The sequence below is a fragment of the Passer domesticus genome, chromosome Z (assembly GCF_036417665.1).
Source record: "Passer domesticus isolate bPasDom1 chromosome Z, bPasDom1.hap1, whole genome shotgun sequence".
Taxonomy (NCBI): Eukaryota; Metazoa; Chordata; class Aves; order Passeriformes; family Passeridae; genus Passer; species Passer domesticus.
The window spans coordinates 62,799,159-62,814,798 of NC_087512.1; the positions used below are offsets into that span (position 1 = coordinate 62,799,159).

Here is a 15,640-nt window from a genome sequence, read left to right on the forward strand (position 1 = left end):
ACAGCGTGTTCTGAGCAGACAGAGGTTCTTGCTAAAAGGTATTTATACAGTCTGAAGGATTGGTTGTCTAGCAGAGGGCATGGCTATGGAAGCAGAGGTCAGAGTGCTTCTGGCTAAATGTCACAGTCAGACCAATGGTGCAAAACCCGTACCAAGGTTCTTAGAGCTTCCTGGTATCTAGAAGGTTTAATAAAAAATTGAGGTATTTAAGAAACTTTGCCAAGTTTTAGAGAGTGGCAGAGAGAAAAAAACCACAGGTCTGGGTTTACTGAGTCACTGAACTTTTTCAGATTTGATAAAGTGAAATTCAATAAAGTCACATACAATGTATGGGGGAAAAAAGTCTCATTCTTACTACTGTTTCTGCTCAGGGTATTATTTTTTTGTAGTTGTATTTTTTACAAGTACGTTCTTCAATATTCTGATGCCTGTCCAAAGGCACCATCAGGCAAACTTCACCTTGAACAAATGCTTTTGGTCTATCTCTACCAGTGACTTGGAATTTCTCACTGCTTCTTCACCTGCTTACAAAGAGGTGAAATTATTTAATTAGTGTGTTGAATTTAAGGGCAATAAGCAATGCCTGAAAGCAGAGCTCAGGCTGCAGGGGTGATATGTCTGGTATATCATGCCCCTCTGCCTCTTAAGAAAATGCATCTTCTCCATCTGTGATACTGACAAAGCTGATTCAAGCCTTTATTTATAGAGTCATAAATAAATTGAATTGTTAAGTAAACACCACCTGTTTTATTGTAGTTTGCCATTAGTGTTAAAGGTTTGACAATTTATGCATGTAGTAAGCAATGATATCAACTAGGAAAAGAGGAAGCTCTTCTCTCAGGGGAAAACTCCTATCTCTCCCTGAATTCAACATGAATGTAAACAGAGTAAAAATTAATCTATAAATAAACCAAATGAACGCATATGCCACAATGCCTTTCACACCAGTTTTAATAATCATGATCAGTGTCATTTAGAAGCTGTTTTAAGAACCAGTTGAGGTAATTATCACTTGGCTTTGAATCCAACATTAGTACTAGAATTAGGAAATTGATCATTCTATCCCAGGTGCCAGGTGGCAAAACTTCTTTCCTCCCCAGGTTTTGATAAACCCCCAGGGCTTACTGCAGGAGACAGCCCGAGGTGCACAGTGATAAGCCTTGCTTTGCACTCTCCAGCTCTACAGGCAGCAATGTCAGAGGAGGGGAGATCAGCTAAAGCCAGTCATAGCAATCTGTGGCAATAACAACATGCCAGAACTCTTAAAGTGCTGTGAGGGCTGATTTTTCTCCTTCCACCTCTGCTTTTTCTGCTTCCCTGCTGTAGAAATGCACCAGCATTGCACTCTGCTGATAGACTTGAACCTTTCACATCTACATCTCCTAGAATGAGAGAAAGGCAGCTGGATTCATAGCACCTCATCTGCAGAGCTTTTGCTGCCCAAATGAAGAATAAACAGGTGAATTTGGTGAGTTTCTTGTTCTATTTAAATGTGTTGAAAAGAAGTAAGAGGGTTTTCTTAAAAGTTAATTTCAGATGTTGTGATTGCTCTTTCCTAAGTCTCTAGAGTGGTGTGGCTAGGAAACTCCGGAAATTTACTTTAATAGCTCATGCTGATCCTCTGAGATCAACTGCAGTAGAATGACTGCAAAGCTACAAATGCCTGAAAATATCACTCTTCTTGACTGATGCAGCATCAGGATACTAGAGACCTTGTATCATACAGCAATTAGCTCTTTATAGATTTGTTGCTCCAGAATGGGCAAACAAAGTGATGAATACAGAAAGGTTTCAAATGTCTTATATAAATGAGCACTGTCATGAACGGGAAAAATTAGTTCAAAACTGCTACCCAGTTTAATGTTATAGAACTGCATTAATTACTTCCCTATACTTTTAAATAATAGGAATGAAATAAACAAAAGTTACTTTTTCAGTTATGAAAGAATACTAGTGTCTTAACTTCTCTGATTGTTCTGATTGTTCAATGCTTAATTCTTGTACACAGAGTGCATATATAGAGTGCCTGTGTTTTGGTCTTTGTTACTTATAGAATTTATCTACTTTTTCAGCAGCATTTGTTATATGGGGTAGGAAGTTGATTAAATGACAGTTGGTTTCTGCACCCTGTTCTGGTACCAACATGCAAATGCATTTCTAGGGCTGATACTTAACTCTGTTGAGAACTTTGACCAACCGGAATTTGTTTTGGATGAGTGAGATGTTTTCATCGAGGGTTTTGATTGTTATTGCTTTGGACCTCACAGCTTATTAGACTAAAGAAACAAGGGTTTTCAGGTGCCGTAAAACTTTTTATGTTATTTGTGTGAAAAGAACGTAGAATTTTCTTGCTCTGTGAAATGAATTTTACACAGAACATGTTCTTCTGTAACTAAAACTGTACAAATAAAATAAATTTTCCCAAAGAAGGTTAATTTGGAAAGGTGCTCCAACTATGGTAAGTGATCTTACTGCTTCCTAAATTATTAACTGTGAAGTGAAATGTCTTGCTTCCTCTACTTTCCATATTATGACTTTGGTTTAGAGGCATTCTAAGTGAGGTAAGTGCTGAGAGCTGATGTCTGACAGCAGTGTTATGGGTGGGGACAGAAGGAGCTTCTTCAGAAAGAGTAGGGTTTGAGCAAGTTTAAAAACAAGCATTATATGGAACAGCCATGACAGCCCTCTGGCACAGAAGAGTGGGGACCTGAATTTTATTTTTGCAACTTTCTGTAAACATACAATTTGATTTATTGACAGCATTAAAACCTGTCTATAGATGGCTGGAAATTATAGCATTCTTATTATTGGGAGAATGGACAGATGAAATGTAAAATGGATTTTCTGTTACTATTCAGGTTAAGAGAAGAAATATTTTGAGATGCTAAATAGGCAGGTTTCTCTTGCTTGTGTGCAGCCTCAGAAGCAGAGATGCACAGGCTGTCATATTTTAAAGCATACCAAAGGAGATGAAGATATTCAGGAGTATTTCCCCAGCAAGTGAATAGCAAGGTCTAAAGATCTTGGTGTTTCTGAAAGATTCTTAAAAATACATGCTGTTTATGTTGTTAGTTATGCTAACTAAACTTGTATGGGGAAGAGGGCTTGGGGAGAAGTTAGGATTGGCATTTTGATTTGCCATTTCTGGATCCCAAACATAGTATGTTAAAATTATACATAAAGATTATTTTAGAGATCTTATTTTTATAACCCAGTGATAAAAATATATTTTTCTAATTCCACTCTCTTCATGCAATTAATGAATTGCATGAAAGTCACTAGCTTTTCATGAAGTTGTCTTGTAAAGGTCTGATATGCTTTTTGTATATTTTTATATTTCCTCTTTTAATGTAAAAAATTGCACATACTTAAGGTATCTTAACACCTGCTGATCTCAGTGTTCTCTGCAGCAGTCCTGTGACTGTTTTGTCACAAATGGTGAAGGGAATACATACATGGAGTACAGTACTGCTAAAACAATAAACATAAGTTCACTTGGGAACAAAATAATATTAAAGAAGAAGAAAAGTAAAACCCAATGTTGTCCAATATCAGGAATTTTTCTGAATGATTAGACTACTTTCAGAAAGACAACAGTATATTTTAAAATGGCTAGGAATGTAATTTGGAAGATATAATTTATAATAGAGATGAAAGGATTAATTGCTTGCAGGTTTTGTTTCTAGCCATTGAAAATGATACTTTAGCTGTGTGATTACATTCTTCCCTGCTTACATATCTTTATTACAAAAAGAGCAGTGTAGTCCTTACCTGTACTGCTGTATTTTTGACTTTTAGTAGTACTGTACTTTATTAGCATGAACAGTAGTGATCCTGTCTTCACATACACCCAAAAAAGTATTGAAAATTGTCATTGTTGTTTAAAGGAAGCATCTTGGAATAAGTCCTCTTAATGGTTGTAACAATATTTGGTTGAGGATATGATTCAAAAACTCCTGTTGTTGCACTCCTGTTTCCTCTTCTTCAAGAAACTGATATGTCAAGGTTGGCCAGGGAGGATCAGCTTGCCTAGGGTGGCTCTGGTAAAGATTTCCTGTGACTAGCACAAAAAGGAAAATGACCGGCTTTTCAGTATCATGTATCTTTAAAGTAGATTTCTGCTGCTTTGGTCTTTTTGAGTCTGCTTCTATTGGTGTCCTCCAGCTCCAGCCCATCCTGGGACTCATCGGCTCACAGGAGGGCCTTCAGAAAATCACCTAGAAAGGTATCTCAAGGAATACATTTTCAGTGCAGTCAGGCCCAAAACCATGTGCGAATTAGACATCACAACTTCTTCCATTCACAGATTTTAAAGGGATGGGTGCATCCCTGAGCAGTACCAGGTGGATCATTTTCTAGACTGTGGGCATAGCAGCCAATTTTCTTGCAGTGATTGTTAATACTGGCATTTTCCATACATCTGGTTATCGGCCTACTCCACTTTCTGACACTCTGCTCTGCTGGATGAAGGATTGCCTTTCTGCCTTTGGAGTGCTCATTGCTGCTGAGGTATGTTTCATGGATCTTCAGTTCATATGAGATCATATCTCACTGGAAAATAAGTGCTCTACCAACAAGCTGTAGGGGTGATATGCCAGTGTCTGGGTCAGCAGAAGTTTTGTCATGACTGAAAGCCAGCTGTGGTGATGTGTATGTGAGTGTGGTGTGAGAGTTGCTGGTTGTCTTGAGAAGCAGGTGTGAAGTTTTCATGGCATGCAACACCACTCCTCACTTTGCTATAAATGGCTGGTTACTGGATGGCACTCTTGCCTGAGAAACACTGTACTCACAAAATTACATCTAGAGTTACACTGACTGTGCTGATCATTAATTGTTTTTGTCTAATTGTTAATTTTCTTCGGTATGTATAGCACAGAGTCTCAGGGGAAAATATAAAATCTTAGGAAGACGCTGATCAGAAAGATAGAAGGGAAGCAGACTTTATGTGAAGCATCCGAATAGGTGTTTTGTCTGAAATACAGTGAGATGCCAGTGAGTTTTGGTTTCCGTTAAGTGGGACCTTTCCTTTAAAAGACAAGGTGCATGAAGGGTTTGAAATACATTTTGGGGACTGAATACATTCTATGGAATAAATGCATATTTGCTAGGTTTTTCTCATCAGCATCAAGTGAAAGGCATCCTCTAACCATCATTTTAAATAGGGTGGGTTGTCTTGTGATAGCTGGCTACCCTACCATGATTTTAAATGTGCCATATGAACAGGATGACAGTGTCTTGTTGAAATGGAGACTGCATCCAGGCTTGAGGGTCACTCCAATATAGAGCCAATGCTTCCAGAGATGAAGTTTCAATGCTTTTTCTCTCTAAATAGATTTCTAGATCAGAGTATTTTCTAATGAGTTCAAAACTAAGGGTGGAAGCGATATCTAATGTGAATTATTCCTTTAGTTCTTCTCATATTGTTCTTCTTAATTTCTTATAGCAAAATTTTGGGAATTCCCACAAATACCGAAAAAGGTTATCACAAGGTAATGAAGCTGTTGTTTAATTATGCTGCCAGGCCTTTAATTTAATATCCTGGAGATGCTGCGACCTTCCTGGAGACAGGGGGTGTTGGCTGGTGATTGCAATTAGTTGCAATTAGTGTGCGAACTGCGAGCGGCTCGTCCTGAAGCCCCTTCTCACTCCGGGCGGCGGGACTGAGCCGGGATGAGGTCGGGTGTTCCTGATCCGGCTTTGCCCTCTGGTGGTACCCGCTTGAAAGATTCCCTGAGGTCGAGAGAGATAAAGCCTCTGAAGACCCTGAAAAGATCTGGGGAAACAGCAGGTGTGTATGATGAATGTAAAAGTACACTAAAAGAAGGAAAGGTCTCGCAGATATCAGTGCTGTGGATGCCAAGGAAGTCAGAGGCAGCATGGTTCAGTGCTCCTTCATAGAGGTAAGCCTAACCAAGGAGTTTTTCTGACATGCAGTTCCTCACTGCTCTGACCAATCCTGCGACATGACAAATACACACACTTGAAAAATATCACAAGTATTGTCTTATTGAAGCTCAGTTCCTTTCCTGATTATAAGGACACCCCGAAAAGACTGTCCTGTATCTTGTATTGAGAGAACTTTAGGGAACTGGGAACTTTAATGGGAGAATTCCTGTCCCCAGCCTTCAGAAAGCTCTGAGTAATTCTAACGGGTTTTCATGGAGTGGCCTTTCAAATGAAAGGCCATTTTAACTGGCAGGTGTTTCCAATGGGAGACAGCTTTTTATTTTTACAACTTGGGTGTTTTACGTGCTGGCAGTTCTGCATGTGTGTGAATAAAATTTCTGCTTCTCCTCTTGAAGAAAAAAATACCAATTATTTATAGCCTATACGGGAAAGGAATGCAAAATACTTATCTAAGAATACAATTGAGGTGTAAATCTGGTGTTTAACAGCAATCAGAATAAAGAATGTTGTGGTTTGAGGGGAATAACTGCCTTAGGCAATATTTAAAAAAAAGTGCACATTTTGATGTCTAGATGCAGCTTTGTTTAATGTTTTTGCTGGTTTTTTTCCTACCTTAAATTAGGAAACAAAGAGATTAATGCCTTTCAGGTAAAGGATGGATTTTTTTTCTCCTGAATAAATTTTTTTTTAGTCTTAGGGAAAAAGTTTGGAGCAGTTGTTATATCCAGTCATGTAAAAAAGCAATACAGAACCTCCCTTTTGATTATTTTTTTTTAGCAAGTACACACAGAAATTACCAGTAAAAAGAGAATCAATGTACTTACAGAGGACATGCAAATGTAGGTTTAATCACTGCAATAATTTTGTGGAAATTGCTACTAAGATATTACTAAAAATCTACAGCCTGGCACAAATAATGTATTTTGACCACAATAATCTATTTCACCACATTCTGAAACAGCCTGGTTATAAGATACAGGCCTTGCTTGGACATTGCTGTTACTGTATCCTGTGTCATGGTCTTTGAAAGGAAGAGCAATAAAATAATCCTTCCCATCATCTATATGACCACCCTTCATATACCTCCCTTCTTTAAAAATTTGTTTTCTCTTTTATGTTTGATCCTGACTTTAATTATTTAAGCCTTGCAAATCACTGAGCTGGAAATGGACAATACAGTATAGTTTTGTTATTCTGGCAGTATCTCATGACCTGGAACCAAGGATCCATACAGTCAGAAAATGGTGTCCTGAGAAAGATGTCAAAGCACTACTAAAAAGCCTAAAGCCAAAAAACTCTGGAAGGCATTCCCTTCACACTGATCAGCAGTTTTTTGTTTTTACACCAGAAATTATAAGATTCTGTGTACCCAAAATGATGCTGCCTATTTAATTGCAGCAGAGTTCTCAAGGTATTTTGTACGCATGGTAGAAAAAAGAATAAATTAAAACCTGAAATATATATATTTCTGAACCTTTTCATGTCAAATGAGATCTTTGTGCTCTCATCTTCAACTTTCCTATTTAGCAACAAAAGAAAAACTACTTCTCTTTTATCTCAGTGTAAAGGATCCAGATTGTTATGTTCCGATTTCAGCATTCAAATTTTTGATGCTCTCTTTTAGTCAATAGGGCTTCTTCTTGACACAACCATGCCTGCAAAGCCCTGAAATAAATAATTACCAGAGATATAACCTATATCACCAGAGTTGCTATATTGGATGGCATCTGTGTATTTGGGAAGAATCACTGGCATGCTTTAAAATGTACAAATTTCTTACATTCTTTCTTACATTTCTTTTAGTTTCTTACATTGAAATTCTGGACAAAAGCATGAATGCTTCTTTAAACAGTCTGTTCAAAACACACCAATTTTTTTTTTTAAAGAGAAATAAATTTGAAATGCTACTCTCTTTAAAAACGTGCTTTTTCTTCTTGTTGAAGATGAATAAGCAATGTACTTCTGATTCTTCTTCTTTCTCTTAAAATTTCATGTGTTTACGTGGCCATTTTTCTCCTTTAAAGGATAAAAGAATATAAAGATTATTAATAACTGCATGAATATAGGCTTTCAAAGCAGACAATAATTCTGGATTTCTAAAGTAATTTGGTAAGATTAACACATATTCTGTACTTTGGAGCACTAGTTTTGGTAGCTAATATTTATGCAATTCACTTCCAAACAAAAATATAAGCTGCTTCTAATTACTCTTTGGTATCACTTCAGTTTTCTTAGTAGGTGTCTTCTAAAACACTATTAACCATGGAGAGATTTGTGGATGCTTAAAAGGAAGACTTTCCAGGTTTAGTGTACAGCATCTAAAACCACATGAAAAGGATGAGAAATGGGTAATTGAGACAGCGTGGGAAGAAAATTAGGAGAGATGAAATAAAGAATTGAACTTGAAGTTAGTATCACATTTTTGTATTTTGCAGTTGGAGGGATTCAAAAGTTTAAATATGGTGAAAATTGTCTATGAGGAAAATGGCTTATGACCGACGCTTGAGTGGGTGTGGGCAGAATGGTGAGGAGGAGAGAAAATCAAGACAAATACTGAGACCTGCAAGACCCAGACAAACACTTTGGTAATTAGGATTTGGTTTGGAAAGCCAACCTCATTCTCTCCACTGCAAATACCTACACTCTTCTACCTACAAAATCCCTTGCCATTTCCTTTAGCCCCATTCTTCTTCCAGTTCTGCAGGTTACTCTACAAAATAGTGTAGGAACAGTGAATTCCCTAGCAGGATCACTTAAGCTTAGTGGTTATTTCCAGATCATGATTGAAGACATCATCCTGCATATTTTAACAACGTATCCAAACAAATAATTCTCACAGTTCCCTGCTACTGACAAACATTTGCTGAAGACTTGAGAAGAATCTTCTACCTCAGCTGTTTAATCACAAACAATTGTAAGTAGATGATGGGTTGGCATTTATACAGCATGTAATGGTACTCTTCTTTCTCAGAGAATCTGATTTAAACTGTTGTCAGCTTCCTAAATATCCTAATAGGTGTAAATCTTTTTGTCCTTATATGGTTCTTATTTTTTGTAGCTTTCCAGTTTATACCCTACCTCTAATAAAGGGTATTAAAAAATCTTGTCTTTGAAGGACTATCAATGAACCTTTGACTTCAGGATACTTTTGCTGATTTGAAATTTTAGTAATGCAAAATAGTCAAGTAAGCGACCTGGAAAAGACTTAGGCCTGTTATAAGCTGTATTCCTGTTTGAGATGGATTCAATCCTACATAAGACTACATGGATGACAATTTTGAGAACTTTATTTACAGTTCTGGGATAAAATGTCTTCTCCTTTTTTTCCTATAGAGAAAATGCTGACACAGAACTCAGTCACACTAACTAACTTAAATACTGTAAACTGTTTCTACTTCTGCATTTTTTTTTAATTTTATTTTTCATGTCATTATTATGCTCTTAAAGCCAATACTTTCCATTTGAAACCAAAGAGGAGTAGAACAGACTAGATTTTTAGTTTTTGTCACTTTAGAGTAGGGACAAAATTGTAACTGAGGAATATTCTACCAAGGAGTGGACAGCTTCACATATAGAGGTATGTGAAGCTGCTTGCCTGGCTGTTTTGGCTACATTGCCAAATTGCTTCCTGGTCTCTTCCAATCTGAATCTCTCCAAGTTCACTTTCATCCCAAAGCAGGTTAATAATTGTGTTACAGGTGCCCGAGGACCCAGCCGGTCTCATTTAGTTATTCTTCATAGCTGATCTCACACAGACATACATGATTAGAGCCTTCCCAAAATACACAATTTTTTAGCAAAATTTCTTAAGGAGTGTGATCACTAGAGAAGGGGTTGATCGGCTCAACACCACCAGTCATGTTTGGAGTATTTACTCTGCCCAGGCTAACATGTTTTGAATACCTCCTGTAACCCCTGGGAGAGCCCTGCTTGATGATCAGGAAACTGGTTTGAGCAGGGGGAAAGTCCTTCACCTTCTTTCAGAGTGTGTAGAGTTAGGTTTATAGGATGGAGGATGTCCACAGGTGGGCTCACTTCCTATATGAGTGTTTTTTTTAAAGATCCCTGTGCTCTCCTGATGATGCTTTATCCACAATTCCACTGTTCTCTGCCTCCTTATAGAGGTGCACATTCTTTTTTTCATGTTCTCTTTAATGTCCTGGTACAAACTGTTTTAGAATGAGGGAATGGAATTTGCCTCTAAAGCAGAAAATGTTCAGTGAAACAAAGCTGGCTCTTTCAAATATATGTGCCATGAAGAATCTTCACCTTACCTGTGATAAACTAAAAACCTGTCAGAAACAACACTGCCCTTAGCTCCATAAAATCCTTGTCACAGAGGGTCTGGCATACATTCTGATTTAGACACTAAAATTGATTTTGGAGCATTAAGCCTTTTGTGACTCACTAACCTATTAGACAAATCCCAGATGCATTAGAATAACTTTAAAAAAGCTAAGTTATTTCCTCTTCAGGTATAATGAAGATCTAAAAATAATAATTTTTTAAGTTTGTAAATTTCAGGAAAAGATAATTGGTTTTATTAATGTTAAAGATTCTGTGAAGTACATCAAATTGTGATGTGATATTAATGCATAAGGATGTGAGCATAGCTGTTTGCCTACAAAGTAGGCAGATGCTGGAATAACACTTGAATCTCCTTGGAATGGGCTAAAATCCAGTAATCAAAACAGAAGATGAGAAGTAAGCATATGGAGAGGCAACACATTATCCACTACTCTATGCTTTAATTAGAGCTAATTATTCAAAGTGGGACGTTTCAGCTGTGGTGTCATAATTCTACATCATAATAATCGTGGACATATTAAATTTGCTATTTTCTATGGCAGCATGTACTGTGATTTAAACTGCAAGCACCTAATTACTTGTAGGTAAGTAAAACACAATAAAATGAAGTGAAATGCTGTTAAGAGAATTTTTTTTTCTATGGACTGGGATTTTCTCTTATAACCTCTACAGTGATTGCAACTGTAAATAATGGCAAGAGGGTTTATTTAACTCTGTCCTTTAAATGTAAGAGGAAGAGACTTCCAGTCTTCATGTAATTTTCTGTGAAATTTGAATGAGATTTAAAAAAATTTAGTCAGAAATTCTCAGTCTCCATGCTGAAGAATGGTCTTGCAGGCAGATGGTTTTCCAACTTGTATTACCAAATAAAGTCTGGCTAAAAGAAGTTGCATATAAGCTCAATTTATATTGGCTGATGAAACATAAAGTACTTGCAGCTTTTCTAGCAAGGCTGGGTTTTGGGTTATTTTGGTTTGTTTTTTTTTTTGTCCAGAAATTTAGACATTTTCAAAACTGAGCATTTGGGAATTAAGTTTTCTTATAAATTGACACTAAGCATGTAATATATATTTCAGGCTTTCTGCCCTCCTGATGATGAATAACAGAATATAGTTGAGCAGTTGTTTCTTTTAGCTTTAAAACAAATGTGTCCTTCAAAAGTATTTACATAGCTTTCATTCTATCTGTTAAACTTTCCTGCATCCTTTGTGTTTGGGTGGGGCTTTTCCCCTCCCTTTTCTCCTTTTTGTCTTCCAATAGACAGCAGTAAGTTTGTCAATTGTGGTTAATAGAGCAATACTACAGCTGCATTTGGAGAGCCCAGGTGGGACCAACAATCTTGCAATAGTAATCAAATTTTCCTATTTCTGACATCTTAGTAGCAGAAGGAAGCAGCAGGTCATTCTTTCACATCAGAAATGGAGAAAAGTGAAAATGTTTGTTTCGATTTTGACTTTTGAAATGGCAGAAGCAGATGTTAAGGAGAAAGGTCTTCCATCTTTTTCCCTACTCCCACCCGAATACAAGGGAGTCTTCAACCCCCAACCCAAAGCACATGGTGTCTTACGTGGGATGTTGAATCAGGGCTAGTGCATGAACATGGCTTGCTGATTGATTACTAGGAGTAGAGAGGATGAGTATCATGAAAACAGCAATCCTACAGAGGTTGGAGGGAGGTCAGAGCATCAGTGGATTAATCTACAGATATACATCTGTAGAACTTGGTGTAGATAGGGGTTTGTACAGAGGCATCTGTTTCATTAGCTATTATGATAACCATTACCAGTTTAATATTACACGACTATGGGTTGTTTTCTGTGAAATCACCAAAGAACTCTTATATCACTATATGTTATCACTAAGATTGTTAAATATACCACAAAAAATATTATTTCCTAGGTGGTGGTTGTTGGAGGTTAGGCATACTAATTGCTAACATTAAGACAGAAGTAGAAACTAAGTCAAAGTGCACTTTCCTAACTGAGCTGCATGCTGTTATTTGGAGAAGTTTTCAGCCTGCAAGTACTCATTCCCCACCCTCAGTGTGAGCTGCCTCATCCTTCTGCAGCAGGTTCAGAGGGGGGCCACAAAGATGATTAAAAAAATGGAGCATCTCTCCTGTGAGGAAAAGCTGAGGGAATTGGGATTGTTCAGCCGGCAGGAAAGATAGTACAGGGGAGACCTTGTTGTGGCCTTCCAGTATTTTTAGGGAGCCTTTAAGAAGGATGGGAACAAATGTTTCAGTGGGGCCTGTTGGACTGGGACAAGGGGAAATGTTTTTTACCTGAAAAGACAGTTAATTTGGACCATTATAAGGAGTAAGTTTTCTACAATGAGGGTGGTGAAAAACTGGCACATATTGCCTAGAGATGTGGTGAGTGCTGTATCCCTGGAAACTCTCAAGATCAGGTTGAACAAGGCTCTGAACCACTTGATCTACTTAAAGATGTTCCTGCTAATTGGAGGGGCTTTTGACTAGAAGGCTTTTGAAGGCCCCTTCCAATCCAAACTATTCTATGATTCCATGGCCCACCAGCTAAGAGCACTGGCGTAGCAGAGCATCACCTCGTCACCCTTCACCTTGCTGAAGGCAACAGGGCTGAGCAGAAAAGTCATAACAGACAGCTTCACACTTTCACATAATAGACCTGGCTTTATCATTTTCTCCCTGAGGGAGACAAACCTTTGAGGAACAAGTAAGGGAAGCTTGATTTTGCCTTGCTGCAATTTCATACACTCAGAATTGGAAATGAGGAGGCGAAAGGCTGTGGGGGCTCCACCTGTCCTCCTTTCCTCTCCCTTCTTTGCTCTTTAGAGCCCAAACTTTGTAGAAGAAGTGGGGAACAGAAAACAGTTGAAGAAATAGTTGTCACATACCTTTCTGTAAACTCTGGGTATTCTCAGGAACCTCTTGCTAAAAAAATATGTATGAAGTGAGTTCATTATAATCACAGGATCATGTAGGCCAAGTTCTAAAGAGTGTCCAGTAGCTAATGACCCTTTTGTCAAATATGTCATGTTGTTTACTTGTGTCATACTTAGGCTGTGCAGGCTCCCTGCTCCTGCTCTTGTTAGGATGATATATCATTAATATAACTCTTTTTATGCTTCTATTTCTTTCTTCTGAATACTGACCATTTGCCACTGATTGGAAGTAAAGGGGAGATGTATTCACATATCCACTGATACATATTTCCTGCATCATTATTCTATTTGCTAGCATCAGTTCTTTTTGTTTTTTAATGATCTGACTCATTGTTTACTTTCCATGCACCTTTGCTTAGGAAAAAACTTTTTAGGTCTTCCTTACTTAGGAATAAACATTGTGGTCTTAGGAAGAAACATATGCTGTAGCATTTCTTAGATCAAATATTTCTTGTAACTTCCCACACAGATTTTAACCTGCTAATCAAAATAGTGAATTAGCAGAGTTCCCTTTACTTTTTCCAGAAGAATTGAGGAAAGGGTGAAAGAGTGTCCTCTGGCATGGATAAAAGGAAGAACTCATGCTTATGAAAGTAGATATCAGGTTGACAGAGGTTTTCATTTACTTTCATATTTTAGGAATTAGAGAGACAATCAGTGCTATAACAGAAATGGGTTATCTGAGCCCACAAATGTTGGTGTGGCCCTCTAGAATAATGTACTGTCCTGCTGACACTATAACACAGCACTGAAGCTCAAAGTACCTGTCTACGTACACCATACATCATAGCCCTCCCCACTTTTGGTGTTTCGAGTCAGAGAGCCGATCCTGTCATTTGTGTCTCCATAACTGCTGTCAGGCATCTGAGCCCTGTTAATTGTCAGCCAGCCTGTGCTTGCAGGCAGTAGGATGTGTCCCTTGTGGGCTAAGCCCACATTAAGAGGGTAAAGATAAATCAAACTGATGTACACTTACCATGTCCTGTAGCTGAAAATACAGGCACTCAGAACAAGCCAGCTTCATGAACCATGGATAAGAGACCACATGCTGAAATTCAGCATAAGAATGTGCCCCAAGGATGCAAACTGGAACACATTTTATTGACTCCCTTTCACAGTGAATTCTGGTTTCTGCTGCTGCAGTCACTTTTGAAAGACATGGAATCATTAAAATCCTGTTTGGAAAAAAAAAAAAAAAGCAGCGGACTTCTCCCATGCAAACCTATAGGCATATTGCATTCTTCTACTCTCCTACTTGAATAGCAACTCCTACTTGGTGTATTGCACTATTCTACTCTCCTACAAGTAATGCTTTGCTGTTCAGTGAAATAGCTAGTAAACTAAAACAATAATTTTGCCTTTTTGCCCAAAGTCATTAGCTATGACTCCCCTTTATGTACTGTATCACTGTTAATGGCCAGTTAACTGTATCCTTCCCTTCTTCTCTGTGTTCTGAGTAAAAGGAAATAACAGCTCTGCAATTAAAGGAAATAGCAGCTCTGGTACATTATGTCATAATGTACCAGATTTATTTCCACTGACATTTAATTCTCATGTCTTTCTAAAGCTCTTTTAAGCTAACTGTTGCATGTGATTCAACTACAACTGCAATTTTTACTCTGTTACAACAAAAACCTTTTAAACTCTTTGCTACATTGTTTTGCTTCTACACTAATTGTTAAAGTAGTCACGTTTGACTTGCATTTAGGGTTAAGCGGCCAGCTGCACAATTTTCTTTTTAGTCTTTCATGAGTTTTAAGATAGGCCTCACTTACTGTCTGCCTGAGATTAATCTGTGCTGTAGGTCAAGAAAATATGATTGTATGCAGTTGCTATGATAACCATCTTACTGATGAAAAGGACCAGGGGGTGGGTGGGGGAGGAGAGGTCATACCAACTCAGAGCTCATCTCTTTGGATGAATGGACTCTTCAGGTTTGGATTTGCTCAGATACTTCAATTATTTAATTGTTTGTAGTCTAATCAATTTTAATATCATGAGACAAGTGAACCTATATTTTGCAATATCCTTTATTTTTTTATGTCTATGAGGGAAAATTATATTTGTAAACTCATACAGCTGCTGCTCAGTTAGCCCAGATATATCTTTTTCAGCCCTTTTTTTTTTTCCCTGAAACATACTTGCTGGTGAGTCTTATGCACAAACATGAGGAAAAAAGTTTACCAGAAGGCCATTAAATATTTGGTGTCTTTAGTATGGAAAGATAAACTCTAAAAACAGCTGATTTGGAAAGGGAGGAGCCTGAAAAAGTTTCATTCATATGAATGCTGATCCAGGTGTAAATGTCCCCTACAGGATGTGACCCAAAGAGTGCAGCCAACAGTCTGCAACCTCTGTGAAAAAATGTTTGTCTCAACCAGGAGGTATCAAAGCAGACAGAGTGGATACTTTTCCTTAAAAGTAGACTGTGGCAACTGGCACTCTCATTATGTATTTTCCTGAGAATGCTAAGGGAGTTTCTTAGATAAATGTAGTGATA

General features: G+C 37.8%; 1 protein-coding gene across 1 annotated transcript in view; it reads left to right on the forward strand.

The window, feature by feature from the left end:
• Nucleotides 1-1,301: 1,301 nt before the first annotated feature.
• The window catches only part of TRPM3 (transient receptor potential cation channel subfamily M member 3), a 404,729-nt gene continuing 390,390 nt past the window's right edge, over nucleotides 1,302-15,640 (forward strand). Inside the window, exon 1 of the mRNA XM_064405787.1 lies at nucleotides 1,302-1,468. Coding sequence (XP_064261857.1) covers nucleotides 1,445-1,468 — 24 coding nt within the window. The 5' untranslated portion in view covers nucleotides 1,302-1,444. The remainder of the gene's footprint in view (nucleotides 1,469-15,640) is intronic.